The 23,690-nt window shown below is 37.6% G+C and overlaps 4 protein-coding genes across 4 annotated transcripts; 3 read left to right on the plus strand and 1 right to left on the minus strand.

Moving 5' to 3' along the window:
• Positions 1-1,548: 1,548 nt before the first annotated feature.
• LOC111430772 (reticulon-like protein B11) lies at positions 1,549-3,898 on the plus strand. The gene is made up of 6 exons (XM_023067177.1): positions 1,549-1,708; positions 1,998-2,178; positions 2,565-2,706; positions 2,778-2,847; positions 2,950-3,158; positions 3,586-3,898. The coding sequence occupies exons 1-5, from the start codon at positions 1,642-1,644 to the stop codon at positions 3,117-3,119; spliced, it is 630 nt and encodes a 209-aa protein (XP_022922945.1). The 5' UTR covers positions 1,549-1,641; the 3' UTR covers positions 3,120-3,158; positions 3,586-3,898.
• Positions 3,899-4,422: 524 nt separating this feature from the next.
• Positions 4,423-9,436, plus strand: LOC111430771 (receptor protein kinase-like protein At4g34220). The gene is made up of 3 exons (XM_023067176.1): positions 4,423-5,065; positions 6,636-8,625; positions 8,744-9,436. Exons 2-3 carry the CDS (start codon positions 6,921-6,923, stop codon positions 9,373-9,375), a joined length of 2,337 nt encoding a protein of 778 aa, XP_022922944.1. The 5' UTR covers positions 4,423-5,065; positions 6,636-6,920; the 3' UTR covers positions 9,376-9,436.
• A 1,568-nt stretch (positions 9,437-11,004) lies between these two features.
• LOC111430553 (D-3-phosphoglycerate dehydrogenase 1, chloroplastic-like) lies at positions 11,005-14,409 on the plus strand. The gene is made up of 5 exons (XM_023066823.1): positions 11,005-11,664; positions 12,166-12,542; positions 12,631-12,741; positions 12,822-12,917; positions 13,550-14,409. The coding sequence occupies exons 1-5, from the start codon at positions 11,121-11,123 to the stop codon at positions 14,219-14,221; spliced, it is 1,800 nt and encodes a 599-aa protein (XP_022922591.1). The 5' UTR covers positions 11,005-11,120; the 3' UTR covers positions 14,222-14,409.
• Positions 14,407-19,950, minus strand: LOC111430554 (sodium/proton antiporter 1-like). The gene is made up of 10 exons (XM_023066824.1): positions 19,339-19,950; positions 18,996-19,172; positions 18,787-18,915; positions 17,153-17,329; positions 16,905-17,011; positions 15,852-15,972; positions 15,657-15,718; positions 15,272-15,574; positions 14,827-15,121; positions 14,407-14,736 (listed from the first exon to the last, which is right to left on the minus strand). The coding sequence occupies exons 1-10, from the start codon at positions 19,576-19,578 to the stop codon at positions 14,611-14,613; spliced, it is 1,737 nt and encodes a 578-aa protein (XP_022922592.1). The 5' UTR covers positions 19,579-19,950; the 3' UTR covers positions 14,407-14,610.
• Positions 19,951-23,690: the final 3,740 nt, after the last annotated feature.

The raw sequence follows: 23,690 nt of genomic DNA on the forward strand, positions 1-23,690 counted from the left end.
TACAGGTTGCATTGTGTACGGCAGATAACTACCACGCGGCTGCCACGTAAGGGCGTGGATCTTGGGAGATCCAAACTAAAATTAAATGTTTTTTAAGGAAAAAAAAAAAAAAAAACGCGGGAGAATGTCTCGGCGACAAGGGAATTTATCGCGATATTTTGAAAGGATAAGTTTTGACGGATGCCAGGCTGGAGTGCATTACGTGTGGGAAACGAATTTGATTTTCATTTTTTTTTCTTTTTTTATTCCCAAAATATTTATAGCGAATTTCTAATTTAAGTATTTCTAATTTATTTAGTATTTTAATTAATGACACAATTTGTTATATTCGAATAAAGTGACCATAATTTCCCATAACGGGAAAGTAACACATTAACCGATTTAAAATATAATTTTAGTAGAGAATTTAAATTGATTTTATTAATTTGAAATTTTAATTAATACATTTTTTAAAGTTTAAAAATATTAATTAATTTATTTATTTTCTAAAATTTGCCAAATTAAAGAAATAAAAATATAAACAAAAAATGAAAATAGAAAACATAAAAATGCAAAATAAAATTGAATATAATTTAAATAAATTTGGTGTATTTGAAAAAAAGAAATAGGTGGGGAATAAGAATTTTCGGATCATGAATTATTTAATCGTTATTATTTTCAATTTTAAACCAATTTCTTATATACTTTTTTTATTATTTTAATGGCTATATTTTTTATTATAAAAAATATTTAAAAGCTATTATTTTATAAATATAGCTTCTTCTTTTTTTTTCATTTTTTATAACTATTTTTAAAAAATTAATTTTAATAACCATTTAGGTTAGATTAGTACCTATTAACCATGGAATAATTTTATCAAAATTTACAAATTACAATAACAATTTAAATTTATTAAGTTAAAAATTTGAGATATAAAATTATTTTTTTTCAATTATTTTCTCAAAAAATATTTATTTTTTATTTTTTTTATTATCATAAATAAAATGTACATCATTATATTGAATTTTGCACAAACCATGAGTCAGCGGCCTTGAATTCAAAATTTAAAATTTGAGAAATTTTCTATCTAAACTTGTTCTCTATATATATAAGGATAAAAGAGATGTTCATTTGTCCGGACCACCTCTAATAAAATAAATATTTTCGTTTATAACGAAGGAAGCAAGTGTAGTGAAAAAAAAATCTCCATAATTTAGACGGGGACGTGACCAATTACTTTATAAAAAAAAATTTTTTTTATGTTATTAACGAGAAGATAAATGTTAATTATGACTACTATACCTTTATTTTTTTTTAGAATGGAAGGTTAAATCTTCAATAAAATTTATTTATTTATTATTACATTATTTTATTAAATATTTAATAATTAAATTAGTTATATTATTAAGTAATATAAAAAAAATTTGACGGTAAATTATTATTTTTTTATTTGAATAAAATAATTATTTATGAAAAGTTATTAACGAAAAAATTTGGGAAGAGCCCAGCCCAAAAGAAAAATTAGTTGAGGAATAAAATAAATAAATAAAGTTTTTAATGTTTGATGAAAATTTTGGCGGAGAATTCTTTGTTTCAGTTCTGCAATCTTCATCCTTTTCTCTGCTTTCAATTTCGTTTTCTATTTTCTCTCAAGCCCTAACCATGTCCATGGTAGGACCTAATCCTTCTCGTCGCATTTCTGTCCATCAAGCGCTCGGCGGTGGTCAAGGTACTTTCTGTCTCTGTTCTGCCGTGTTTTGCGATCTTGATTTTCGAATTGGTGCCTACATTGATGATTTAGTATTCCCTCCTTGATCTGGGCTTAATTCTTTGATGTTTCGGAAGGGAATTGTTTTGGTCTAATGGCATTTGATTGCAATTTGTACCTGGATTATATGTTTCACTGGGTTGATTCTTTGAGAAATGTTACGATCTTCTTTTTTTTTTTTTGAATTTGCTGATCTTGTTGTATTCTATTGAGGATATGGCTGGTTTGCTAATCTAGTTATTGATGATAGTGGCTGATTTGCTGTTATGGAATAAATGGTATGGTGGGGTGGTGACGCTCACGTCTGCAACTTCTTTCTGGTACCTGTTTGAAAGAGCCGGTTACAACTTCTTATCTTTTGTCGCCAATGTTCTATTGCTTCTTGTCCTCATTATTTTTTTCTGGGCCAAATCTGCTTCCCTTCTCAATAGGTACTTTGATTCCCCTTCTTCCAGCTTTCAGTGTTTAACATTTCTTGGGTCGAAGTCTGTGGAGAGTTTATGGTTGATGATGAATCAAAAGTAAATAATATACATTGTAAGAGAGGAACCATTTCATCGTACCAACCTGAGCATAGCTTGTTTAGATGGTAATTCTCAGGATTTCAAATAAATATTTCAATACAAACTTGGGATTTTTTGAATTTGAAGAGAATACCATATTTCTAATTTGTTGTTAGAAAAGTAAGTATGTGGATTTTTCGAGATAATATTACTTAGATTGACTTGATTTCGGTTAGTTCTGATCAAATATTCACATTCTCAATGTATGAATTGAAATCGACGTAGAGTTAAAGTTACCTTCCTTTGTGATTCAGACCTCTACCTCCGCTTCCTGATCTGGAAATTTCTGAGGAAACTGTTTCAGTGGTTGCTGATGAACTGCGACTGTGGGTCAATTTTGTACTGTCAATTGCACGTGATATTGCAATAGGCAGAAACTTTAAGCTCTTTCTTCAGGTTAGGGATCATCACTTGTGTCTTTGTCTGTAATAACTGGGACTTGTGAGTTAATTAAATCATGATCTCAGGTTGCTCTTGGACTGTGGATTGTGTCATTCATTGGCAGTTTCTTCAATTTTCTTACACTGGTTTATATTGGTGAGTTTTGTGGGGCACTCATTTCTTTGTAATCAGCAGTTCAAGTATGATAGCTGTTGTTTTCTGAAACAGTTTATGCATTTTATCAATATATTTTTGCAGGTATCCTTCTCAGTCTTTCCGCTCCTTTAGTGTATGATAAGTATCAGGATCACATCAATGAAAAGTTATGTGTAGCACATAGATACGTACAGATGCAATACAGGATGCTTAACGAGAATGTTCTAAGGAAGTTACCATTACCCTTAAATAAGGAGAAGAAGATGCAATAGGCATAGTACCTAACTCGATGATGAGTAACTTCACAAGAAGTGAGCTGGATTACATTTTTCATAATGTTTAAGTCCATTTTTGTATTCTGACGTGAACTGTAAATATTATTTCAGATCAACATATTGATTATTATGTACTGATATTGTAATGTCTTGTTATTTGTTCACTTTTTGTTTTTTCTTTCCTTAAATCATCAGTTCATTTCTTTCTGTTGTAATCTAAATGTCACCTACTCTTGATGAAGGATTGTTAGATCTTGAAATTTGTGAATAACTTCTGGTAGCTTGTGAAAGTTTACTACTTAATTTTTTATGTTCTACATATTAACATCTCATAAGATTTCACAAAATTCTGATCGCTTAGTTTTCCACTTTTTAACTGACTTAACAGCCGATTAATATATTATATTTCAAATTTTCATCTTTTATCTGACTTTCTTTGGTTTTACTTGTTGCTACTTTGAAGTATGCAGGGGCAGGTTGGCTGGCTTTTTCAACAGGATGATCAGTATATCTGAAGATTTTGATCAGAGGCATTGAGATTGCTTTTAAAAGCGATGTACTTCAGAATTCTAGATCTCTTAGAAAGTTGTGGTATATAGTTTAACATAGATCTATTCCGACTTTGACTTCGGGTGAAAACTGAAATCAATATTGTTTGATTTTGCTTGGCTACTTCGGTTTCACACTCTGGGTTCTGTAATTTTGATTTTGGCAATTATCCTTTGTTATTTGAACTAAATGAAAAGAAATTTGCATAGGTTAGAAGCTTTCTTCAACTTTTGCAATTTAGTTTTTCACAAAGATTTTTGTGATAAGATTTGTTTTTTTGGTTTACTTCGGATTTTATCATATTCTTCTCTGCAAATACTAGCTTAGCTTGAAGCCTGTTCTAATAGAATGTTTTTATCCAGGGTTGTCATGAAAATGAGAAGAACGAAGACAAAAGTGATTTTTCTTCTTCTTTTCAATCTTAATATGTTGCTTAGGCTGATTAGTTACTTTGCTTGTCAGGTGTAATGACAGAGAAAATGATCCATCTCATGTAAAGCAGATGTAAGTTTCTGAACCTCACTTTTAAGGTAAAATGGCAAACATCTAGGAGAGTAAAAAAAAAACTATCAAAGACTCGCATGGAATAGAGAAATTATTGTTACTGGGACACATCTGCACCAAAGCACATGTGTTTTTGTCCCCTGGTTTGTATGGGGTTTTGCTATATATTTATTTAAGCTGTCCAAATCACTTACGGTTCTTTATAAAATTCTCAAGTGCATCTTAGCTATGACTATATATATATATATATGACTATATATATATATATATGTATGTATGTATCTGCAAAGTTACTAGTACCAGCACATGGTTTGTGCCGAACCATAGGAAGCAAAAAAGGAGACAAAGGCCAAATGGATAGAGCATTTATTACCTTATGGGGGTGTTGGTTTTTTAGATTGGCTTATTAAATTAGAACAATGTTATGTCATTGTTAATCTTACAAGTTACGTAAGTTTAGATTCTTGAAAGCCTACTTTTAAGACAGATCTCAAGCTCATAAATCTAGTACAGATGTCGTGTGGAGACTTTTGAAACTCATTCATTTGTACAATCCAAGCACTTTTAATTCTTACACTACAAACTTAGGTCTTCCCACTCCAGATTATGGATCTAGAAAGTGTTTTTGTGCACTTAGAAAGTCATTACAAAATGGGCTCTTAGATAACACCAATTGGGATTTCCTTATAGGAAGCTTTGTGCAGGCTAATTCATGAAGGGAATAAGATTGTTGGAGAAAAGTGAATTTGAAGCTGATTGTTTGTAGCAGGGATAGGGATCATTGTTCATGTTTTGTTCAAACTCTTTTTAGATCCAAAGGACGAAAGCTGAAGACAAAGAGGATGCATGCATGCGTCTATTAGGGAGACCAATTACTTGCTGGAGAACAGGTTTCCATTTATATTCAGTTACTGAGATTATTTTAATCGCTTTCAAATCACCCTCTATTCTAATATCAAATTCTTAAATAAACTTATACAATCCATGCTTGCTTTTGATTGTCCGAATGTGAATGAAAATTGATTTGTTGTGGAATTGAAAAAAAAAAAAATTACTGTTAGGTTTACCGATACTATTTGAAGTAGAAATTGTCTTAACTTAAATTATCTTTTTGGTCCTTGTCCTTTAAACCTCATTTCATTTTAGTCCCGTCACTTTTAAATGTTTTAGTTTAGTCCTTACATTTTTAATAAATCTTAAATGTTTTAGTTTAGTCCTTACATTTTTAATAAATCTTAAGAAGGTGTTTTTTTATAATCATAATTTGTATGTAAAATAGTATGAACATATTTGTTGAGAAAGAGAAGATCTTGCCATGGAAACTTTGGCAATGCAATGTGGGAATCAAGTGTTTGGTGGTGGGGTGGACCTTGGCTAATACCTTCTTTCCTATATATATGTATTTATGCGTATGTATGTGTGTATATATATATATATATATGTACGTACGTATATGTAACATCTTTTCAATGTCCATATTTTCTTGAATTTGTTTTGGATAAGAACTTTTTTGCATTTGAATGGCTAGTGTTCATTAGATTTTGCGAGTATGTTTAAACACATTTTTGGATATCAAGACGATGTACTTATTGAAAAAAAAAATGATTAACTTTTAGCTAAGGAATAAATTTTGATATCAATGAAAATGCCAAAGTTTCAATGTTTGAATTTGTGAGTGAGATTTGAATCTCCAACTTTTAAAATTTTAATGAGTGTCTTATCCACTGAACTATGTTTGAATTGACTCGTGTTTCTATAATTAATAGTAGAGAAAATGATGATTATTTTTATTAGTACAAAAACTTTTAAGTAAAGAAGACTTATGCCTCAAATAGTTAATATCATGTAACGGCTATTTATTTATGATGATCGAAGAAGCATTGTGATACCTCTCACACAAAAGAACATAAAGGAATAACTTTTAGATCTTTTCCACACACCCTTTATATGAATTTGACCATATCCCTACATAAAAAGCTTTGTATGAGAAATTGTGAGGAAATATATATTATTTAAGAAAAAGATTTTGTCTGAATACCTTTGAAACTGTACCAAAAAGGTATCAAAATTGGGACATTGTTTTGTGGGTGTGATCAAGTTTGTCTAGGAATTCCCACTATCACTTTATTTTATGCCTTCCCTTTATTTCTTTTTTGGTCTTCATGTTTACATATAATAATATTACAAACTTCCCATCTCCCAATGCCCAATGGAGTCTGTTCACATCTTTGAGAGTGCCCATAACTTATCAAGCATTCATAAATTCATAAATTGATTTGAAGTATTTTTGTGACCATAGGATACACTGATGTAGATGGTAATGTTATGAATAGAATTGATGTATTGTTCGCAATTAGTAAAAAGGTCGGAGGTTCGAATTCCTTCTTGTTAAGAATTGGATGGTGATTTTACGAAGCCTCTCTTTAAGACAATGCTTAAGATGTTGTGCTTTTCGTGCAGATTGGAACTTAGGAACGAGGAATTTCGCTACTTTAGTACGTTGGGACTTTAGATAAGCTAGTCACTGTGCTGCTCTCATTCTCCCTCTGTTTTTCAAGAGACTGTTCTTCACATCCTGAATACACTTTCCTTGGCTGACCCCATTTTCAAGATTCCTCCACTGTCTCTGTCTGTCTCTGTCTACAGATTTGGTAAAGCCAGGGAGTTAAGTTCAGTGGGTCTCTTTCTGCTTCCCATCTCCTTCTTCCTTCTGATGGAAATGATTTTGTTATAGAACCCAGAAAGATGATGCAAGATCTGTTGCAGAACAGGAATTCATGGAACTTCTTCGATGCCACTAACAAGGCTCTGTTTTGGAGCTTCACTTTCTTTTTCCCTCTCCTTCATTTTCCCTCTTTTGCTCTTAACAGCGATGGCGCCCTCTTGTTGTCTCTCAAACGCTCCATTCTCGGCGATCCCTTGTCCGTTTTCGCTAATTGGAATGTTTATGATGCCACACCCTGTTCCTGGCGTGGAGTCACCTGCACCGACCTCCGTGGCTATGGCGGCGGATGGCCGGATTTGCTCAGAGTCACTGCCGTCTCACTCCCTGGCAGCCAGCTTCTGGGTTCCATTCCTGATGAGCTGGGAAGGATCGAACACCTTCGTCTTCTTGATCTTTCCGGTAATTTCTTTAATGGGTCTCTCCCGGTTTCCATTTTCAATGCTTCGGAGCTTCAGATTCTTTCTCTTTCGAACAATGTAATCTCCGGGGAGTTGCCGGCGGATATTGGGGGTTTGAAGAGTCTTCAGGTTTTGAATCTGTCTGATAATGCGTTGGCCGGGAAAGTGCCCGGAAATCTCACTGCTCTGAAGAATCTCACCGTCGTTTCTCTGAGGAGTAATTATTTCGTCGGAGAGATTCCTGGGAATTTCAGTTGGGTTGAGGTTTTGGATTTGTCTTCTAATTTGCTCAATGGGTCTTTGCCGGCGGATTTCGGTGGGGAAAAACTACGGTCTTTGAACTTCTCTTACAATAAAATTTCAGGTCCCGTTCCACCGGAGTTCGCGAAGTGGATTCCGGCGAATGCGACGATGGATCTCTCTTTCAACAATCTCACCGGAGCGATTCCTCAGTCGGCTGCTCTGCTCAGCCAGAAAACAGAGGCGTTCGCCGGAAATGAGGATCTCTGTGGGAAGCCATTGAAGCACCTCTGTTCGATTCATTCCTCACTAACAATTCCCCCAAATGTTTCTGAAATTTCATCTTCTTCTCCGGCAATCGCCGCCATACCGAAAACAATCGGCTCTATTCCAGCAACAAAGTCCCCCGGAGGTCCAAACGGGACGCAAACTTCTCAGCCGCAAAACACCATGAAACCCATCACAATAGCCGCAATCGCGGTCGGAGACCTTGCCGGAATCACCATTCTGGCCATCGGGATTCTCTACGTCTACCATCACCGGAAACAAACAAGTCCCAATTCCAAAACCTCTAAATCCGCCGAGAAGAAGCCGCCGATTGGCTCAGACCAAGACCGCCATAACACCCAAAAAAAACCTTCATCGGTGTTGTTCTGTTTGGCCAACAAAGGAGAAGATACATCGGAGGCGACAAGTTCTTCCGACGGCGAAGAACAGAGGGAGCAATCCGGAGCAAACTACGGCGGAGTGAACAGAGACAGTAAGAAAAACGGCGTGCTGGTGACATTGGACGGAGAAACGGAGATGGAATTGGAGACATTGTTAAAGGCGTCAGCATATATACTTGGAGCAAGTGGCGGAAGCATCGTGTACAAGGCGGTGCTGGAGGACGGTACGGCGTTCGCCGTCAGAAGGATCGGCGACGTCAACTTTGAGAGATTGAGGGATTTCGAGGCGCAAATGAGAGCCATTGCTAAGCTTCGACATCAAAATTTGGTGAAAATTCGCGGGTTCTTTTGGGGAGAAGATGAAAAGCTCATAATCTATGATTACGTCTCCAATGGCTGCCTTGCAACCTCCATTCACAGTAAGTTCATTATTCTAATTAATTTTGTACTTATTTAATTATCAATATTTACTTTGAATTGTATTAATTCCTCATGATCTTTCTATACTAAATTAATGAAATGAATTTATTAATTCAGAAAAACAGAGTTCATCGTCTTCTTCCCAGATCCATCTATCATTTGAAGTCCGACTGAAAATCGCCAGAGGAATCGCCAGAGGAATGGCTTTCATCCACGACAAGAAGCACGTCCATGGCAACCTGAAGCCTTCCAACATCCTGTTAAACGCCGACATGGAGCCCTTAATCACCGATCTCGGCCTCAACAAGCTCCTCTCCCGCAGTTCCAAGATCGCCTTCGCCTCCACTTCATCCCGGAACTTCGGCAGCCACAGATCCACGCCGAATCGCGATCACCATGACGGCGGCGGCGGCGGAGGAAGCCCCGCTGTGAGTATGGGATCGGCGTACCAGGCGCCGGAATCGCTGAAGAATCTGAAACCGAGCCCTAAATGGGACGTGTACTCGTTCGGGTTGATTCTGGTGGAGCTTCTGAGCGGGAAAATTGTGAGGGAGAGGGAGGGCGGCGTTGAAGACGAGGGGCGGATGAAGAAGATGGTGGATCCGACTATTAGAGGGGAATTGGAAGGGAAAGAGGAGGCTGTAATGGAGATTTTTAGATTAGGGTTTAGGTGTGCTTGCTTTGTGCCTCAAAAGAGACCCACCATGAGAGAGGCTGTCCAAGTTCTGGAAAAAGTTTGTTCTTCCTAGAGCTAATTGATTTGATCATGGAGTTTCTTCTATTTCTCAGCCTCCATCTTTTCCTCTTCAACTTTCCCATTCATTATTTTGTAAGTGGAAAAAGTTGGAATCCGAACAATTGGATTTGTCTAAAAAAAAATGTTTAAATCCGACCCAACTCAAAAATACCTCTAATTTTATTCGTTGATTAGTAGTATCATATATATTATGTTTTAATGGTCGTACCCTTGAAATTTTAAATGTGTTTACTAGGGAGAGACTTCTACACCCGATTTTCAATGTCTACTAGGAAGAGACTTCCACACTCTTATAAGGCCCTTTATAAACATGTTTACAGATAGATTTCCACTGTCTCCTAGGGAGAGATTTCGTCTACTATGGAGAGACTTCCACACCTATAAAGACTTTTTGTTTTCCTCTCCCACCATGTGGAGTCTCACAATACACCCCTCTTACGGACCCAACGTCTTCGGGCACACCGCCCGGTGACTGACTTTGATACCATTTGTAACAGCCCCAAGCCCACTACTAGCAATATTGTCCGCTTTGGCTCGTTATGATGTAACAGAGAGAGGTTTCACACCCTTATAAATAGTGTTTTGTTTCTCTCTCCAACTAACGTGGGATCTCACATCCTCACGTCACCGTTGTTACAAAGAGGGAGATAACACAAGAAATATTTCGTACTCTTCTCCAACCGACGCGGGATCTCACTCCCTCATACACCATTGTTATAAAGAGGATGAATACACTATTTGTCTAGTATAGTAAACCCTCTACACTAGGTGGGATCTTATGTGAACACTCCTTTGAAAGGAGTACCACTCCCAAGTCCAACACTTTCAACCCAATGACCTTCATGGCCCAATCCTACTTCCTTTTTAAAAACCCTAAACCCTAATCTTTAAAATACCCATATAATAAACTTCAGATTAAATCTAATTTCATTTCATTTGATCTTCATATCCACTTTATAAAAGTATTTATTTTTTTTTATATCTAATAAAGACAACATAAAAAGTGGAGAAAAAAAAAATGTCCTTAAACCAAAAAGGACAAAACCGACATTTCACATTTCTTCCTTTTTACTAAATACATTTTTAATTTCACCACAAAAATCTTATAAAAACAACTAAATATAATTTCTTTCATTATTTAAGTTGGTTTATGACGTCATAATACCGTTTATTTACTTCTTAATACGAATAAATATAAATGGAAGGTTAGTAATTTGTTACATACTTTCTCACTAATAAATAATTCCAGATCACATGAAACTTGCGGCTATTAATTTTTTTAATTTTCCTAAAAAAATTAAGTTTTCTTTAATTATTTTTATAAAAAAATATTGGATAAATTAATCATTATTGCTAAATTAAAATTACTTTGAATTAATAATATTTTTAGAAGAAACAAAGCGGATCCTTCAAAGGAACCAAACATTTTATCCTATTTTTAAGTAAATCCAAGAATTTATCGACCGTTCATTTTAATTATTTTAATTACTAATTTTGCGTTAAATAATCCAAGTTGCTTGCAGTTTAAGGCAGCTCCACCAAACAAATTCCATTTCCCATTTCCCCACTCTCATCACAAGCGCGTGTTTTTCACGTCATCTGCCAACCATATATCCGACGCTCTGTTTCCATTCACTGAGCTTAAACCTCTTACCTTTCCTGTTAAACCCTAGATCTTCCTTGTCCTCTCTCCGACCTCCGTTGCTCAGCCGGTGGTTTTTTTCATTCCGACGAGAAATGGCTACTTCCGCTTCGTTTACGCTCCGTAGGCCGGCGCTTGGGAACTCGGTACTTTCTTCTCTGTCTTCTAAGATTCCTGTTCCTTCGGCTTTTTCTGTTGATCTTCGTCGACGGAGTGTTGGCGCGCCGCGGTTTGTGGTGTTGGTTTCTGCGTCTATGGATGCGAAGCCGACGGTTCTTGTTGCGGAGAAGCTGGGTGAAGCGGGTCTTGATCTTCTCAAGGATTTTGCTAATGTTGATTGCTCGTATAATCTGAGTCCTGAGGAGCTTTGCACCAAGATCTCGCTCTGTGATGCGATTATTGTGCGGAGTGGGACTAAGGTCAGCCGTGAGGTGTTTGAATCCTCTGGAGGGAGGTTGAAGGTCGTTGGGAGGGCTGGTGTTGGCATTGACAACGTGGATCTGGCGGCGGCCACTGAGCATGGTTGCTTAGTGGTGAATGCTCCGACTGCAAACACGGTAGCCGCCGCTGAGCACGGAATTGCGCTTTTGACTGCAATGGCCAGAAATGTTGCTCAAGCCGATGCGTCTGTTAAAGCTGGTACGTTTATTTTTTGGTTTGTCTGTCACGATCAGCTTGTCTTATCGTGGTGTCTTTTAGCCTGTGGTTTGCTTTGGATCTGCTCGAAACCATGGAAAGTGGAAAAACTTCGGAAAGATCTCGGCCTTTTATCTTAAATTGGACGAGCATTTCATTTAAATCTGTCTGAAAAGAATTATTTTAATGTCTAAAGCGAATTGCCCCAAAAAAAATTCCCCGTACGTTTCTTTCTTGTAAGCATCGATGCGCGCTGTAAAAAGTGGAAACCTGTCGGGGATTTTTATGTAGAAAATTCATATCTTATGCTTACTTAGGTTGGGATTTACGATTTGAAGTAAAAATAGCAAAGAATAAATAATCTCTCTGCATCGGATGTTCTCTTTCCCTTTTGGAGCCCGTCGAGGTTTTTGATGGTCAGATTTATTGGGTGTGATGTTCTATATGATATGCCTTTGTTGAAACGAACTACTCATGATTTTTACATTTTCTTCTCCACCGCAGGAAAGTGGCAACGCAACAAATATGTCGGTGTATCGCTTGTGGGGAAAACACTGGCTGTAATGGGATTCGGCAAAGTTGGAACTGAAGTTGCTCGGCGTGCAAAGGGACTTGGCATGCATGTAATTGCACACGACCCATATGCCCCAGCTGATCGTGCTCGTGCGATAGGCGTAGAGCTTGTGAGCTTTGACGAAGCCATTGGAACTGCTGATTTCATCTCTTTGCATATGCCTTTAACTCCAGCCACGTCAAAGATCCTTAATGATGAGAATTTTGCAAAGATGAAGAAAGGAGTAAGGATTGTGAATGTTGCCCGCGGAGGCGTAATTGATGAAGAAGCTCTTGTAAGGGCGCTAGATGCTGGAATTGTTGCTCAGGTTGGTTCTTTTCATTCCTGCTACCCAAACTTGAAGTTTCTAATTATCATTAAACGCAATGATTGTATCACGTTTCTTTTTCTGATAGGCTGCACTTGATGTTTTCACTGAGGAACCACCTCCTAAAGATAGCAAGTTGATTCAGCATGAGAATGTCACTGTAACTCCTCATCTGGGTGCCAGCACAATGGAGGCTCAGGTGTGTTTTAAATCGAAGGACTTAAAGCTTGTGCTTTCCTTATTGTAATTTATAATTATCTTTGCATCTGGTACATGCAGGAAGGAGTTGCTGTTGAAATAGCTGAAGCTGTTGTTGGAGCCTTGAAAGGGGAGCTTGCGGCTACTGCTGTCAATGCTCCGATGGTTCCTGCAGAGGTAGAATCCCGTAGTTTCGAATCTTCCATCACTCTCATGTTTCGTATTTCATGATCACTTAAACATCTATCTGAAGTACTTCCTTCTAGTTCTGTTCTTGTCGACCTCTTTACTATTTGTCGTTATTTGTTTTATTGATTTTCTTGCATTCCCAAGTGGGTATGTCTCTAGGTTTTCTGATTCATTATGCTATGCAACAGAGTAAGATTCTTCTTTTTAATGATTTTCATCTAGAAGCCTTGACATTTATCCCCATTTTTATAAAGCTGAATGTAGTCCTATGAAAAAAAAAGAAAAAAAAAGAAAGAATCTAAATTGTAGTCCTCCAACAGTTAGAGTGATAGATGGTTCTGTTAAAATTTTGGTCTTGTGATGATTTTCAGAACCTGTTTAATATAGATGGTTCTGAATGCTACCAAAACCTTACTTCCAGTGATTATAGTGTAGTGCCTCTCTATAAATGGATGACTTTTTTTTTCTTCTCCAATTCATTACTTTGCCGTACATCATCAAGGTTTGCTGAGTGATAGATGTGACTTGTAATTATTCATTGTGCATTCTATTTTCAATGAACTAATTCTCAAGTTTTTGGTATGTAAGGGTTCTAACAAAGTATCGTTTCTCCCCTACAGGTGTTAACGGAGCTGAAACCATTTGTTGAACTTGCTGAGAAATTGGGAAGACTGGCTGTCCAATTGGTAGCAGGAGGAAGCGGTGTGAAAACTGTGAAAGTAACATACGCTTCCTCTAGAGCTCCTGATGATCTTGACACCAGGCTTCTTCGTGCCATGATAACCAAAGGTCTCATAGAACCGATTTCCAGTGTTTTCGTGAACTTGGTGAATGCTGACTTCACCGCCAAACAGAGAGGACTAAGGATATCCGAGGAGCGAGTCATTCTGGACGGGTCGCCTGAGAAACCATTAGAATACATACAGGTCCAGATTGCCAACGTGGAATCCAAATTTGCCAGTGCTATATCGGATTCTGGGGAGATAACAGTGGAAGGACTTGTGAAAGATGGAATCCCTCACCTCACAAAGGTCGGGTCTTTCGAAGTCGATGTTAGTTTGGAGGGTAGCATCATACTCTGTAGGCAGGTTGACCAGCCAGGTATGATTGGAACGGTTGGAAGCATTCTCGGAGAAGAAAATGTTAATGTGAGCTTCATGAGTGTTGGAAGGATTGCTCCTCGAAAGCAGGCTGTTATGGCCATTGGTGTCGATGAACAGCCCAGCAAGGAATCCTTGAAGAGGATCGGTGATGTTCCAGCAATTGAAGAGTTTGTTTTCCTCAAGCTGTAGAAAGTAACGTGGTCATATGGGCTCGACCCTTTCCTTCCCCTCTTCCCTCCTCTCCAAATAAGGCCGCCTGTCAACCTCTCGGGATTTGGACACATTCCTAAATGTTTGGCCTCAATTTTGATAGTTTTCCATTTAAATAAGCTGGTTTGTTATCTCAACTTTTCGAATGAAGAAATGTGCTTCACTAAGTTTCAAGAATGATCATATACTTTTGATTGGATGCTCTTGCAGTTTCTACAGCTTTGGTTGGGGGCTTATAGAAAAGAGTTACACACACTATAACGTGCAAGAAAGTTCATCACTATCTAAGAATGTTCCCACCCTTGAAAACTCACTGATATAAATGGAAAACAGCCATATCCTTGTTTATTTGAAGTCGTCAAAAATGTTCAGTTTATGAATCCCATAATGGAAGGCACCTCAGCAATGGTTGTAGGTAGCGATGTGTTGAGGTTATGAAGAGCTAAATAGGCAGCAATTCCAGCAGCATATCCAGCAAAGGCGAAGCCGCTAACCTGCAGAAAATGAACAAGAGAAAATGGAACAATCGATTCGACTTGGAAAAGAGAATGGACTGAGAAGGAACACAGTTTGATCTTGGTCACCTTTCTCAAGTACCAAAAGAAGTCCACCTTCTCCATCCCCATGAATGCAACTCCAGCTGCAGATCCAATTATAAGCATGGATCCACCAGTGCCAGCACAAAACGCTATCAGCTGCCAGAACTCGGAATCTTGCGCGAAGGAAGAGAGATCATACATTCCCATTGTTGCTGCAACTAATGGGACATTGTCTATAATAGCTGATATAACACCGACTGCACTCGCAATGAGTTCAGTGTTCGGAATATGAGCGTCGAGGTAGTTTGCTAACTCGCGTAAGATTCCTGCAGCCTCTAAGCTGAAATTGACAAATTAGACTTGGTAAACCATTTGAGTGATAGGTTCTAAAGGAGTTAGAAGATCGACTATATATATACGTAACATTGATTTGCACACAGGCAAAAGAAATAGTATGAAATCTGGAATGGAGGGTAGATGGTGCACTCACCTGCTGACAGACAAAAGGATACCGAGGAAAAATAGCGCTCCTTGCGTATCGATACGAGATAAAGCTTGAGGAACTTTCAACTTTTGTCGTTCCGATTCACCATAGTGAATTGCATCAGTGAGAATCCACAGAATTCCAAGTCCAAGCAGCATACCCATGTAGGGAGGCAAACCTGTGAGGGCCTTGAACACTGGAACAGAGACCAACGCTCCGACACCGACAGAGAAGACGAGCTTTCCACGAGGAGCCATCTGCTCGGACGCCATAACGTTCGAAAAATCCTGTCCCTTTCCATTGACTTCACTGAATCCCACAAAAGAAAAACTTGCAACTCAGTTCAATCAAAAGAATAATTGAATGGCACAATTAGTTACAAAGCCTATACCTTGTTAGGGACAGAAGAGACAACGGAACTATAAGTGAAACAGCCGAAGGTATAAACAAGTCCTGAACAACACAGATGCAATTGAAGGAACTCAAAAGTGAATTTCAGATTAAAATAAGTACATCATGTATCAGAAATACGATCCATCTGTAAATAAATACGCGTTAAATCATAGCATTTCAGATCGAATAATACTTTGAGTGTTGGCATTGTTGATATCTGACCATGTATCCATAGCATGGTTGTGGTTACATCTCCAATAGGTGTCCATGCACCGCCCGCGTTAGCTGCTATAACGATTACAGCTCCGAGTAGCCTGGTTTGAATGATCCATTTCTTAAATGAAGAACATAGAATTGATTGGAAAACAAAGGCTCACCAATAAATACCAAACTACAGCATTGTGCTGATATGACAATTGATAAGAAAAAGAGGTTAGTAAACAGTAGAGAAGAGAAGAAATTCCAGTTTTCAGACTATTTGAGTGCAATAGCTCAAGCCCACCGCTAGCAGATATTGTTTTCTTTCGGCTTTTCCTTTCGGGCTTCCCCTCAAGGTTTTTAAAACGCGTCTGCTAGGGAGAGGTTTCCACACCCTTATAAAGAATGCTTCGTTCTCTTCCCCAACCGATGTGAGATCTCACAATCCACCCTCCTCCAGGACCCAACGTCCTTGCTGGCACTTGTTCGTTTCTCCAATCAATGTGGGACCCCCCAATTCACCCCTCTTCAGGGTCCAGCATCCTTGCTGACACACCGCCTCGAGTCTACCCCCTTCGGGGCTCAACCTCCTCGCTGGCACATCACCCGGTGTTTGGCTCCGATACCATTTCTAATAGCCCAAGCCCACCGCTAGCAGATATTGTCCTCTTTGGGCTTTCCTTCAAGGTTTTTAAAACATGTCTACTAGGGAGAAGTATTCACACCCTTATAAAAAATGTTTCGTTTTGTCTCCAACCGATGTGGGATCTCTCTCTCCCTCAACTAGTTTCTACTTTTCAAACTATTTTATCACGAACGTCCCACGTCCCCTTCTATGCAAAAAGATACCCTCCATGACACCTAACTAGTCACTTTCACTCCTACATTTCTTCTTCCAGGTATACTTTATAGGAGCCTTGTAGGTCCTATCATGTGCCCCACACCGACACGAACCAGCACGTTACAGTATACATTAGACTAATACAACCACGAGAATCGAAGAGGAATGCAATAATAAACCAATCATGAGCATACAAAGCGTGCATACTTGCGATACTCTGACGGAGGAACGAGTTTTCGCAATAACGAAACCATGATAATTGTGGTTGTCAGGTTGTCAAGGATTGAACTTAGAAAAAAGGTTACAATCCCAATCTGCAATATAAGAGTTTTAGATCAGTTGAAGGTGATAAGAACAACCAAATAATGGGAAAATATCATTACTCTGTTTTAAGAAGAACTGTATGTAAAACACATTAACATCAAATATCATTGGAATGGTAATAGAGCACTGACCACCCAGAGAAGAGTTCGTGGTTTTCGAGTCGTTATACTGTCTGTAACCAACTTAAATCCTTGATGGGCGTCGACGATCTCGACTATGGTCATCGCCCCAAGCAAGAAGAACACAATTTCACTGACTTCTGCTGTGGCATGTGTTAGCTCTGAAGCAGCAATTTCGGTGGATGGAGCCTATGTATGAAATTATAACAGAAGTTATCATTCAAAAAATGCTGTTTAGAGTAATAGTTTTGGTGTACTTCTGCACTATTGAGAGGTGAAATATCAATTTATCAGCTGCAATGTTCTTCATTTTGCTTCCAGTTTCAATTTGGATGAAGAAAAATAAAAAAAGTCAACAAGAATGTCAGTTATTGTGACATCCCAAGCCCACCACTAGCAAATATTGTCAGCTTTAGCCCGTTACGTATCACTGTCAGTCTCACGGTTTTAAGACGCGTCTTCTAGGGAGAGATTTCCAAACCCTTATAAGGAATGTTTCGTTCCTCTCTCCAACCAATATGGGATCTCACAATCCACTCCCCTTGGGGGTTGGCATATCGTTCGGTGTCTGGCTTTAATACCATTTGTAGTGGCCTAAGCCTACCGCTGGAAGATATTGTCCACTTTGGCCTGTTACGTACCGCCGTCAACCTCGCAATTTTAAAACACGTCTTCTAGGGAGAGGTTTCCATACCCTAATAAGAAATGCTTCATTCCCCTCTCCAACCGATGTAGGATCTCACAATCCATTCCCCTTGGGGACCCAGCGTCCTCGCTGGCATACCGTTCGGTGTTTGGCTTTGATACCATTTGTAGAGCCTAAGCCCACCACTAGCAGATATCATCCACTTTGGCCCGTTACATATCACAGTCAGCCTCACGATTTCAAAACGCATCTTCTAGGGAGAGGTTTTCACACTCTTATAAAGAATGTTTCGTTCCCTCTCCAATCGATGTGGGATCTCACAATCCACTCTCCTTGGAGATCAAGTGTCCTCGCTGGCACACCGTCCAGTGTCTGGCTTTGATACCATTTGTAATGGCCTAAGCCCACCGTTAGCAAATACTGTCCGTTTTGGCCTGTTACATATTGCCGTAAGCCTCACGGTTTTAAAACGCGTCTTCTAGCGAGAGGTTTATTATACCCTTATAAGGAATGTTTCATTCCCCTCTACAACCAATGTAGGATCTCACAATCCACTTCCTTTGGAGACCCAGCATCCTTGTTGGCACACCGTCCAGTGTCTGACTTTGATACCATTTGTAATGACCTAAGCTCACTGCTAGCAGGTATTGTCTGCTTTGGCCCATTACGTATCATCGTCAGCCTCACGGTTTTTAAACACGTCTTCTAGGGAGAGATTTTCACACCCTTATAAGGAATGTTTCATTCTCCTCTCAAACCAACGTGGGATCTCACAGTTATTCATTAGGGAATTCTAACGCACATGAAGAGTATATACAACTAACTCGAGGCTTTTAAGATGTCGAAATTATCTCCCTACCAGAAATTTGTTGATCTAATTGTATACACGAAATAGATATAGATACTATTCATACCTACAGCCATATGCACATAAGGAAGCTACAATTCAGCATTCAACCAGATAGTCCTAAAACTAGAATTGAGAGAAACAGTATCATACCCCAATACTTCGAACAACCCACAAGCCAACCGCCATCAACAATCCCACTCCACTCTTGTTGAAAGCAAGAGCTTCTTCAAAAATGATTCCAGCATATCCTATACTAAATAGCAACACCATAGCAAGATCCTGTACCAAAAGTTTCATGAAACATAGAAGGTCACAGCTTATCATTGAGTGATTAATAGCCACTATCCCAACATATGAACCTGATTAGCAGCAACCCAGGAGTGATTAATAGCCACAATCCCAGTAAGGGCAGCTGCAAGTATTGCAAAAGCCTTCACTAAATCAGCCTGTGGCTGATAACTATCTTCAAAATCCCGAGAGCTTATTTCATCAACTGAGCATAAGGGATCACATGTTCCTGACTTCGATGAGAGTTCCTATCATTATATAACCAGAGATGAACATGAATGAGCCGCTGATTAGCTCAAACCGCTACTAGACATGCTAAATTGACAATATCATCATTATGAACCAACAGAACAACAACCAAAGCTAATTCAAAAAATAGTTTAGAACATTTAGCAGAAGTTTGAATAAGGAAACCTCCAATTGTTTGCTGAAGTTGGGTGGAGCTTGCTGCTGCTGAAACGAAGAAGAGCTTTTATCCTCGTCTTCAGCCCGCGCGAGAAGGTTCTTACCAAGCAACCTTGGAGCTCTGATTCTACTCAAAGAAGAGCCATAGCTCGTGTGAAATGGGAGTGAAACGGGAGAGTGGGAATGAAATGAAAATCTCTTCCAATGCCGCGATGGGGGCAAATGAATCCCAATCGAGAGGGTAGCCATTCGATCAAGTTCGAACAGAGCTGAAATGGGAGATGGGATTGCAGAAAAATGCTTAATCTAAGATTACCCAGTAAGGTTTGATTGTCAATCAGCTTGAATTTACGTCACCGGCGCCGATCAAATTTTATCTCCTCGAAAACGAAGAAGGAAAACTTTGATGGGTTTATCTCTCATCGATGCATCGAAATCTTGTATGCACAACAAAAGGGGTTGTAGTGGATCAAGTGGGTGTCTGCCGCATCTCAAGCTTTCGGGTTTGATGAATTGATTTTCTATTACGGAAGTATGGAGGCCGCGAGATAAGCCGATTTCCGAATTTGGGTGAGACACGTTGGTGTTTCTTAATTGCTCGAATTTGGGGTATTCTTGCATTTGAGAGAGCGTTGGGTAGCATTCGAAACTAGGATTTTTCTTTGGAGCTTAGAAACTCATGAATGAACAAAAGATTAACCATTATATCCTTAATTTGCTGTATGGTTTGATTAAAAAAATGTTTCGGGAGGATTCAAACTCATAAGAAAAATCGAAATTTGTCTATATGAGGAGACCGTAAAGAAAATGTAAAGAAATTAGCACTAACATATGAGATGGGCTTAGGTGGAACAAAGTCTCGGACCAACTAGGCCCCTAGGAGCCAAAAGGCATGCCCATAAGTTCAACCCCTAGTAAACTCATGGTCGGTTAAGTTGGGATCAACTCGGGAACTCCAGATCAATCTCATAGAAATAGAAGACTCAAGCACGAGATATGCTACCTAATTCTTATTCTTGCTATACTAATACAAATCTTGGTCTAACTTGAACAATATATAGATCTATATATTGTTACTTTACATGTATTGTTCTTCCATTACTATTTACAGGGATCTTGCACATTAGGCAGAATGACACAAATTCGTGCCTCAGATAACAATTCAGTGCAAAATTTTAAAGTAATTCATATATTTAACAATACAAAACTGTCAGTCACATTGTAGCAGTCTCTTCATATAAATTTTAGACGCACGTTCTATCGTATCCCGCTATCGAGACGACAAAACAATTCCATTTCCTTTTGTTTTCCACTTTACTTGGAAAGGTAAGGATGTTTATTAACGCTATGAATGTTTATAATTACCATCAAACATCAGCTAATACTTTGGCTACCATCCATGTACAAATATGGTTTGCAAATGGGCCTAAACAAAGGGTAGATTTCATTTTTGGGCCTATTGGACCATTACCTAATTCAAAAGGATTTCAAATCGATATCGGTATCTCAAACGTCTTTTAAAAGACCCAATTGTTACATTAGTCCGATGACATCAAAGTTTAAATGTCCCGACCAACAAACGAGTCTTTTGTTAGAAACCATAAACTTCCACAAAGTGTTCCAAAGTACACCGTAGAGTCTCCCCTGAGACTTCGTTCTCTTAAGAGCCATTGAACAACAAATTACATCATTTGTTCGACACTTAAATAACCTTGATTATACCTTCGAGACTCACAACTTCTTCATTCGACACTTGAGAATTCTATTAACATGACTGTAATATCACGTTAGAAACCACAGACCACCACAATATTAAGATATCATCCACTTTGAGCATAAGCTCTCACGACGTTACTTTTAGTTGCTCCAAAGTGCCCATCTTAACAGGGATAGTGTTCCTTACTTATAAACCCGTGATCTTGGAGAGTACTGTGAACAGTAATACTCAAAACGAAAGATAAGGGATATTGTAGATAGAAAAATAAGCGATGAGGTTTTTGTGGTCGGAATTGACCTTAAATTTAAAGGGTGGGTTGAATGTAGGGTGTCAAAGATACCCAAAATCTTTGTCTGAGAGGGCAGACATGGCCATGGCTGCACAATTTCACCCCTATTTTTCACAAATTTAGGCCATACCCTTTTCAAACCAAATCTACAATAAAGAAATTACAGTAATTCCCTTTTTTTTTTACCATTTTCTTTTTACTTTAGGGTAAATTCCAACCTGTCTATGCCAAAAGGACCACCAAAATTTGCACTGTTTTTTACCCTTCATTATGTGTAGTGAGTTAATGCTCTTTGTCCATTTCTCATTTAACATATTGGATGTGGGACACCATTTCTAGGTCACCCCATTTATTCATTTTCATTTTTATTTTTTAAAAATAATTTTCCGTTTGATTTAAACATGTCATCGATCGATACGTCGAACGGTTTATATAATTGAATTCGTAAAGAAAAAAAAAATTGAATTGTCATGTCTGTATTTAAAATGTATTGATTCTAACCGCATAAATTTTATTAAAAAGAAAAAAAATCAGCGTCGCATTCATACGTACGAACATGAATATCATTTAAATCAAAAGAGATGGGTTTCGGAGATGAGATCAACTTTATATCGACAGACTTACTTTTGGTTCATTTATTGTGTTTTGTTCCTTTCAATCGGTTGCGGTAAATTCATGAGTTACTAATTCAAAAAAACTATTTTCTCAATAATAATAATAATAATAATAATAATAATAATAATAATAATAATGCCTCGTGTCCCCGAGATTCTTTTTAAAAAATATGTGAGTAAGGACAAAACATGCTCGAAGGAACCATATTGGTTTGTGGGGACCGTTTTTTCAGTTGTTCAAGTCAAGTAACATAATCATATGTAACAGACTCAAACCCACCGCTGGTAGATATTGTCTAATTTGACCGGTTACGTATCGTCGTCGGTCTCACAATTTTAAAACGCATCTATTAGGGAAAAACTTTCATACCCTTGTAAGGACTGTTCCGTTCCCTTCTCTGGCCGATATGGGATCTCACATCATGCCACTAGAGATGCATGAAAAGGTCGGAGTCATCAGATGATGAATTTATATTCCGAATCCTATACAAGAAGTGCTATACAAACGGTTATCTATTGACGTGTTAGAGAATAAGGTATCGTATTCAAATCTCGGTAATGTTATTTTTTATTAAAAAAAAACGGAAATATTGATATAAATAAATTAAAAACATATATAATTGAAAGGGACAAATACACACAAAAATTTGATCCTACAACACATTGGATCCCCCCGTTGCAAAACATCAGACATTTACTGGATAGAGACACAAAATGTTTTTTTTTTAATATAATAATCATTAAATTGAGTCATGCATAGGGAGTGAAAATTCCCATACAAAAAAGGGACCATTTGGAATGCTATTTTATTTATTATTATTATTATTTTTATTTTTTTGTCTTCTCCATTCTTTGTGTTTATTAAATTAAATATTCTTCTCCTTCTTCTTCTCAAATTATTGATCATTAATAAAGAATGTGGGAATATTTTATTTCTAAATTATTAATTTTAATATCGATAGTAATTTGTAGATATTTAAATTCTCGTATTTTTCTGTCATTAATTTCAATCATTTTAACCGTGGTTAAAAATCGTATAACAACGTGTTAAGATTATGTTAATTTAATATCGATTTTTAGTAGTTTAGTTCATCGCTCGTTCAAATTTGGATGAGGATAACCATATATATATATATATATTTTCTTGTTTGAGCATTAAAAACTTTACCGCTGTTGGCCAAGAAAAGCCCTAAAACGTGTATTTATGAACAAAGAAAATGTAAAAAAAGATGTTGCAAATTGCAATGCAATAGGGTATTTGTGTCCAAAAGCAAAAACGGGTTGTAATTGTATAGCGGTATCGGAAAACATATCTTGGGGACGTACAAAAACACGAGTAAAAAAAATGAGAAAATAAAGATAAATTTTTAATCAATTTGAGCATAGTTCAGTAGATAAGATACAAATTACCATTTCAAAAGTCGATGATTCAATTTTTTATTTGTTTTATCGAATTTATCTAATTAGTTCATTTGGGTTAGGATTGAATCCTTCTCGTTTTATAAGAATCGACGTAAATTCGAGCACTAACATCTTATTCAAAAATTCATCAAAAGATATCAACTATTTGACGTTGATATCTATGAGCACAAATCCAATATTTAAAGCTAATCGAGATAGAGAAGAAAAGATGTTAAAAGAAAAGAAAAGAGAAAGAAAGAGGAAAAAAAGAGAAGATAGTCACAAGTAAAGAATCTTCTACGATCGATTTTTTCTAATAACGATGAACAAAATCCTGTTT

The sequence above is a fragment of the Cucurbita moschata genome, unplaced genomic scaffold, assembly GCF_002738365.1.
Source record: "Cucurbita moschata cultivar Rifu unplaced genomic scaffold, Cmos_1.0 Cmo_Scf00034, whole genome shotgun sequence".
Lineage (NCBI taxonomy): Eukaryota > Viridiplantae > Streptophyta > Magnoliopsida > Cucurbitales > Cucurbitaceae > Cucurbita > Cucurbita moschata.

Coding starts and splice junctions, on each gene's coding strand:
- LOC111430772 (XM_023067177.1), top strand. CDS start 1,642: ATGTCCATGGTAGGACCTAATCCTTCTCGTCGCATTTCTGTCCATCAA. Junction 2,179..2,564: donor TCTGCTTCCCTTCTCAATAG/GTACTTTGATTC, acceptor TTTGTGATTCAG/ACCTCTACCTCCGCTTCCTG. Junction 2,848..2,949: donor TCTTACACTGGTTTATATTG/GTGAGTTTTGTG, acceptor ATATTTTTGCAG/GTATCCTTCTCAGTCTTTCC.
- LOC111430771 (XM_023067176.1), top strand. CDS start 6,921: ATGATGCAAGATCTGTTGCAGAACAGGAATTCATGGAACTTCTTCGAT. Junction 8,626..8,743: donor CCTTGCAACCTCCATTCACA/GTAAGTTCATTA, acceptor TTATTAATTCAG/AAAAACAGAGTTCATCGTCT.
- LOC111430553 (XM_023066823.1), top strand. CDS start 11,121: ATGGCTACTTCCGCTTCGTTTACGCTCCGTAGGCCGGCGCTTGGGAAC. Junction 11,665..12,165: donor CGATGCGTCTGTTAAAGCTG/GTACGTTTATTT, acceptor TCTCCACCGCAG/GAAAGTGGCAACGCAACAAA. Junction 12,742..12,821: donor CCAGCACAATGGAGGCTCAG/GTGTGTTTTAAA, acceptor TGGTACATGCAG/GAAGGAGTTGCTGTTGAAAT.
- LOC111430554 (XM_023066824.1), bottom strand. CDS start 19,578: ATGGCTACCCTCTCGATTGGGATTCATTTGCCCCCATCGCGGCATTGG. Junction 18,916..18,995: donor CCTGGGTTGCTGCTAATCAG/GTTCATATGTTG, acceptor CTTTTGGTACAG/GATCTTGCTATGGTGTTGCT. Junction 15,122..15,271: donor ATCCTTTTGTCTGTCAGCAG/GTGAGTGCACCA, acceptor TGTCAATTTCAG/CTTAGAGGCTGCAGGAATCT.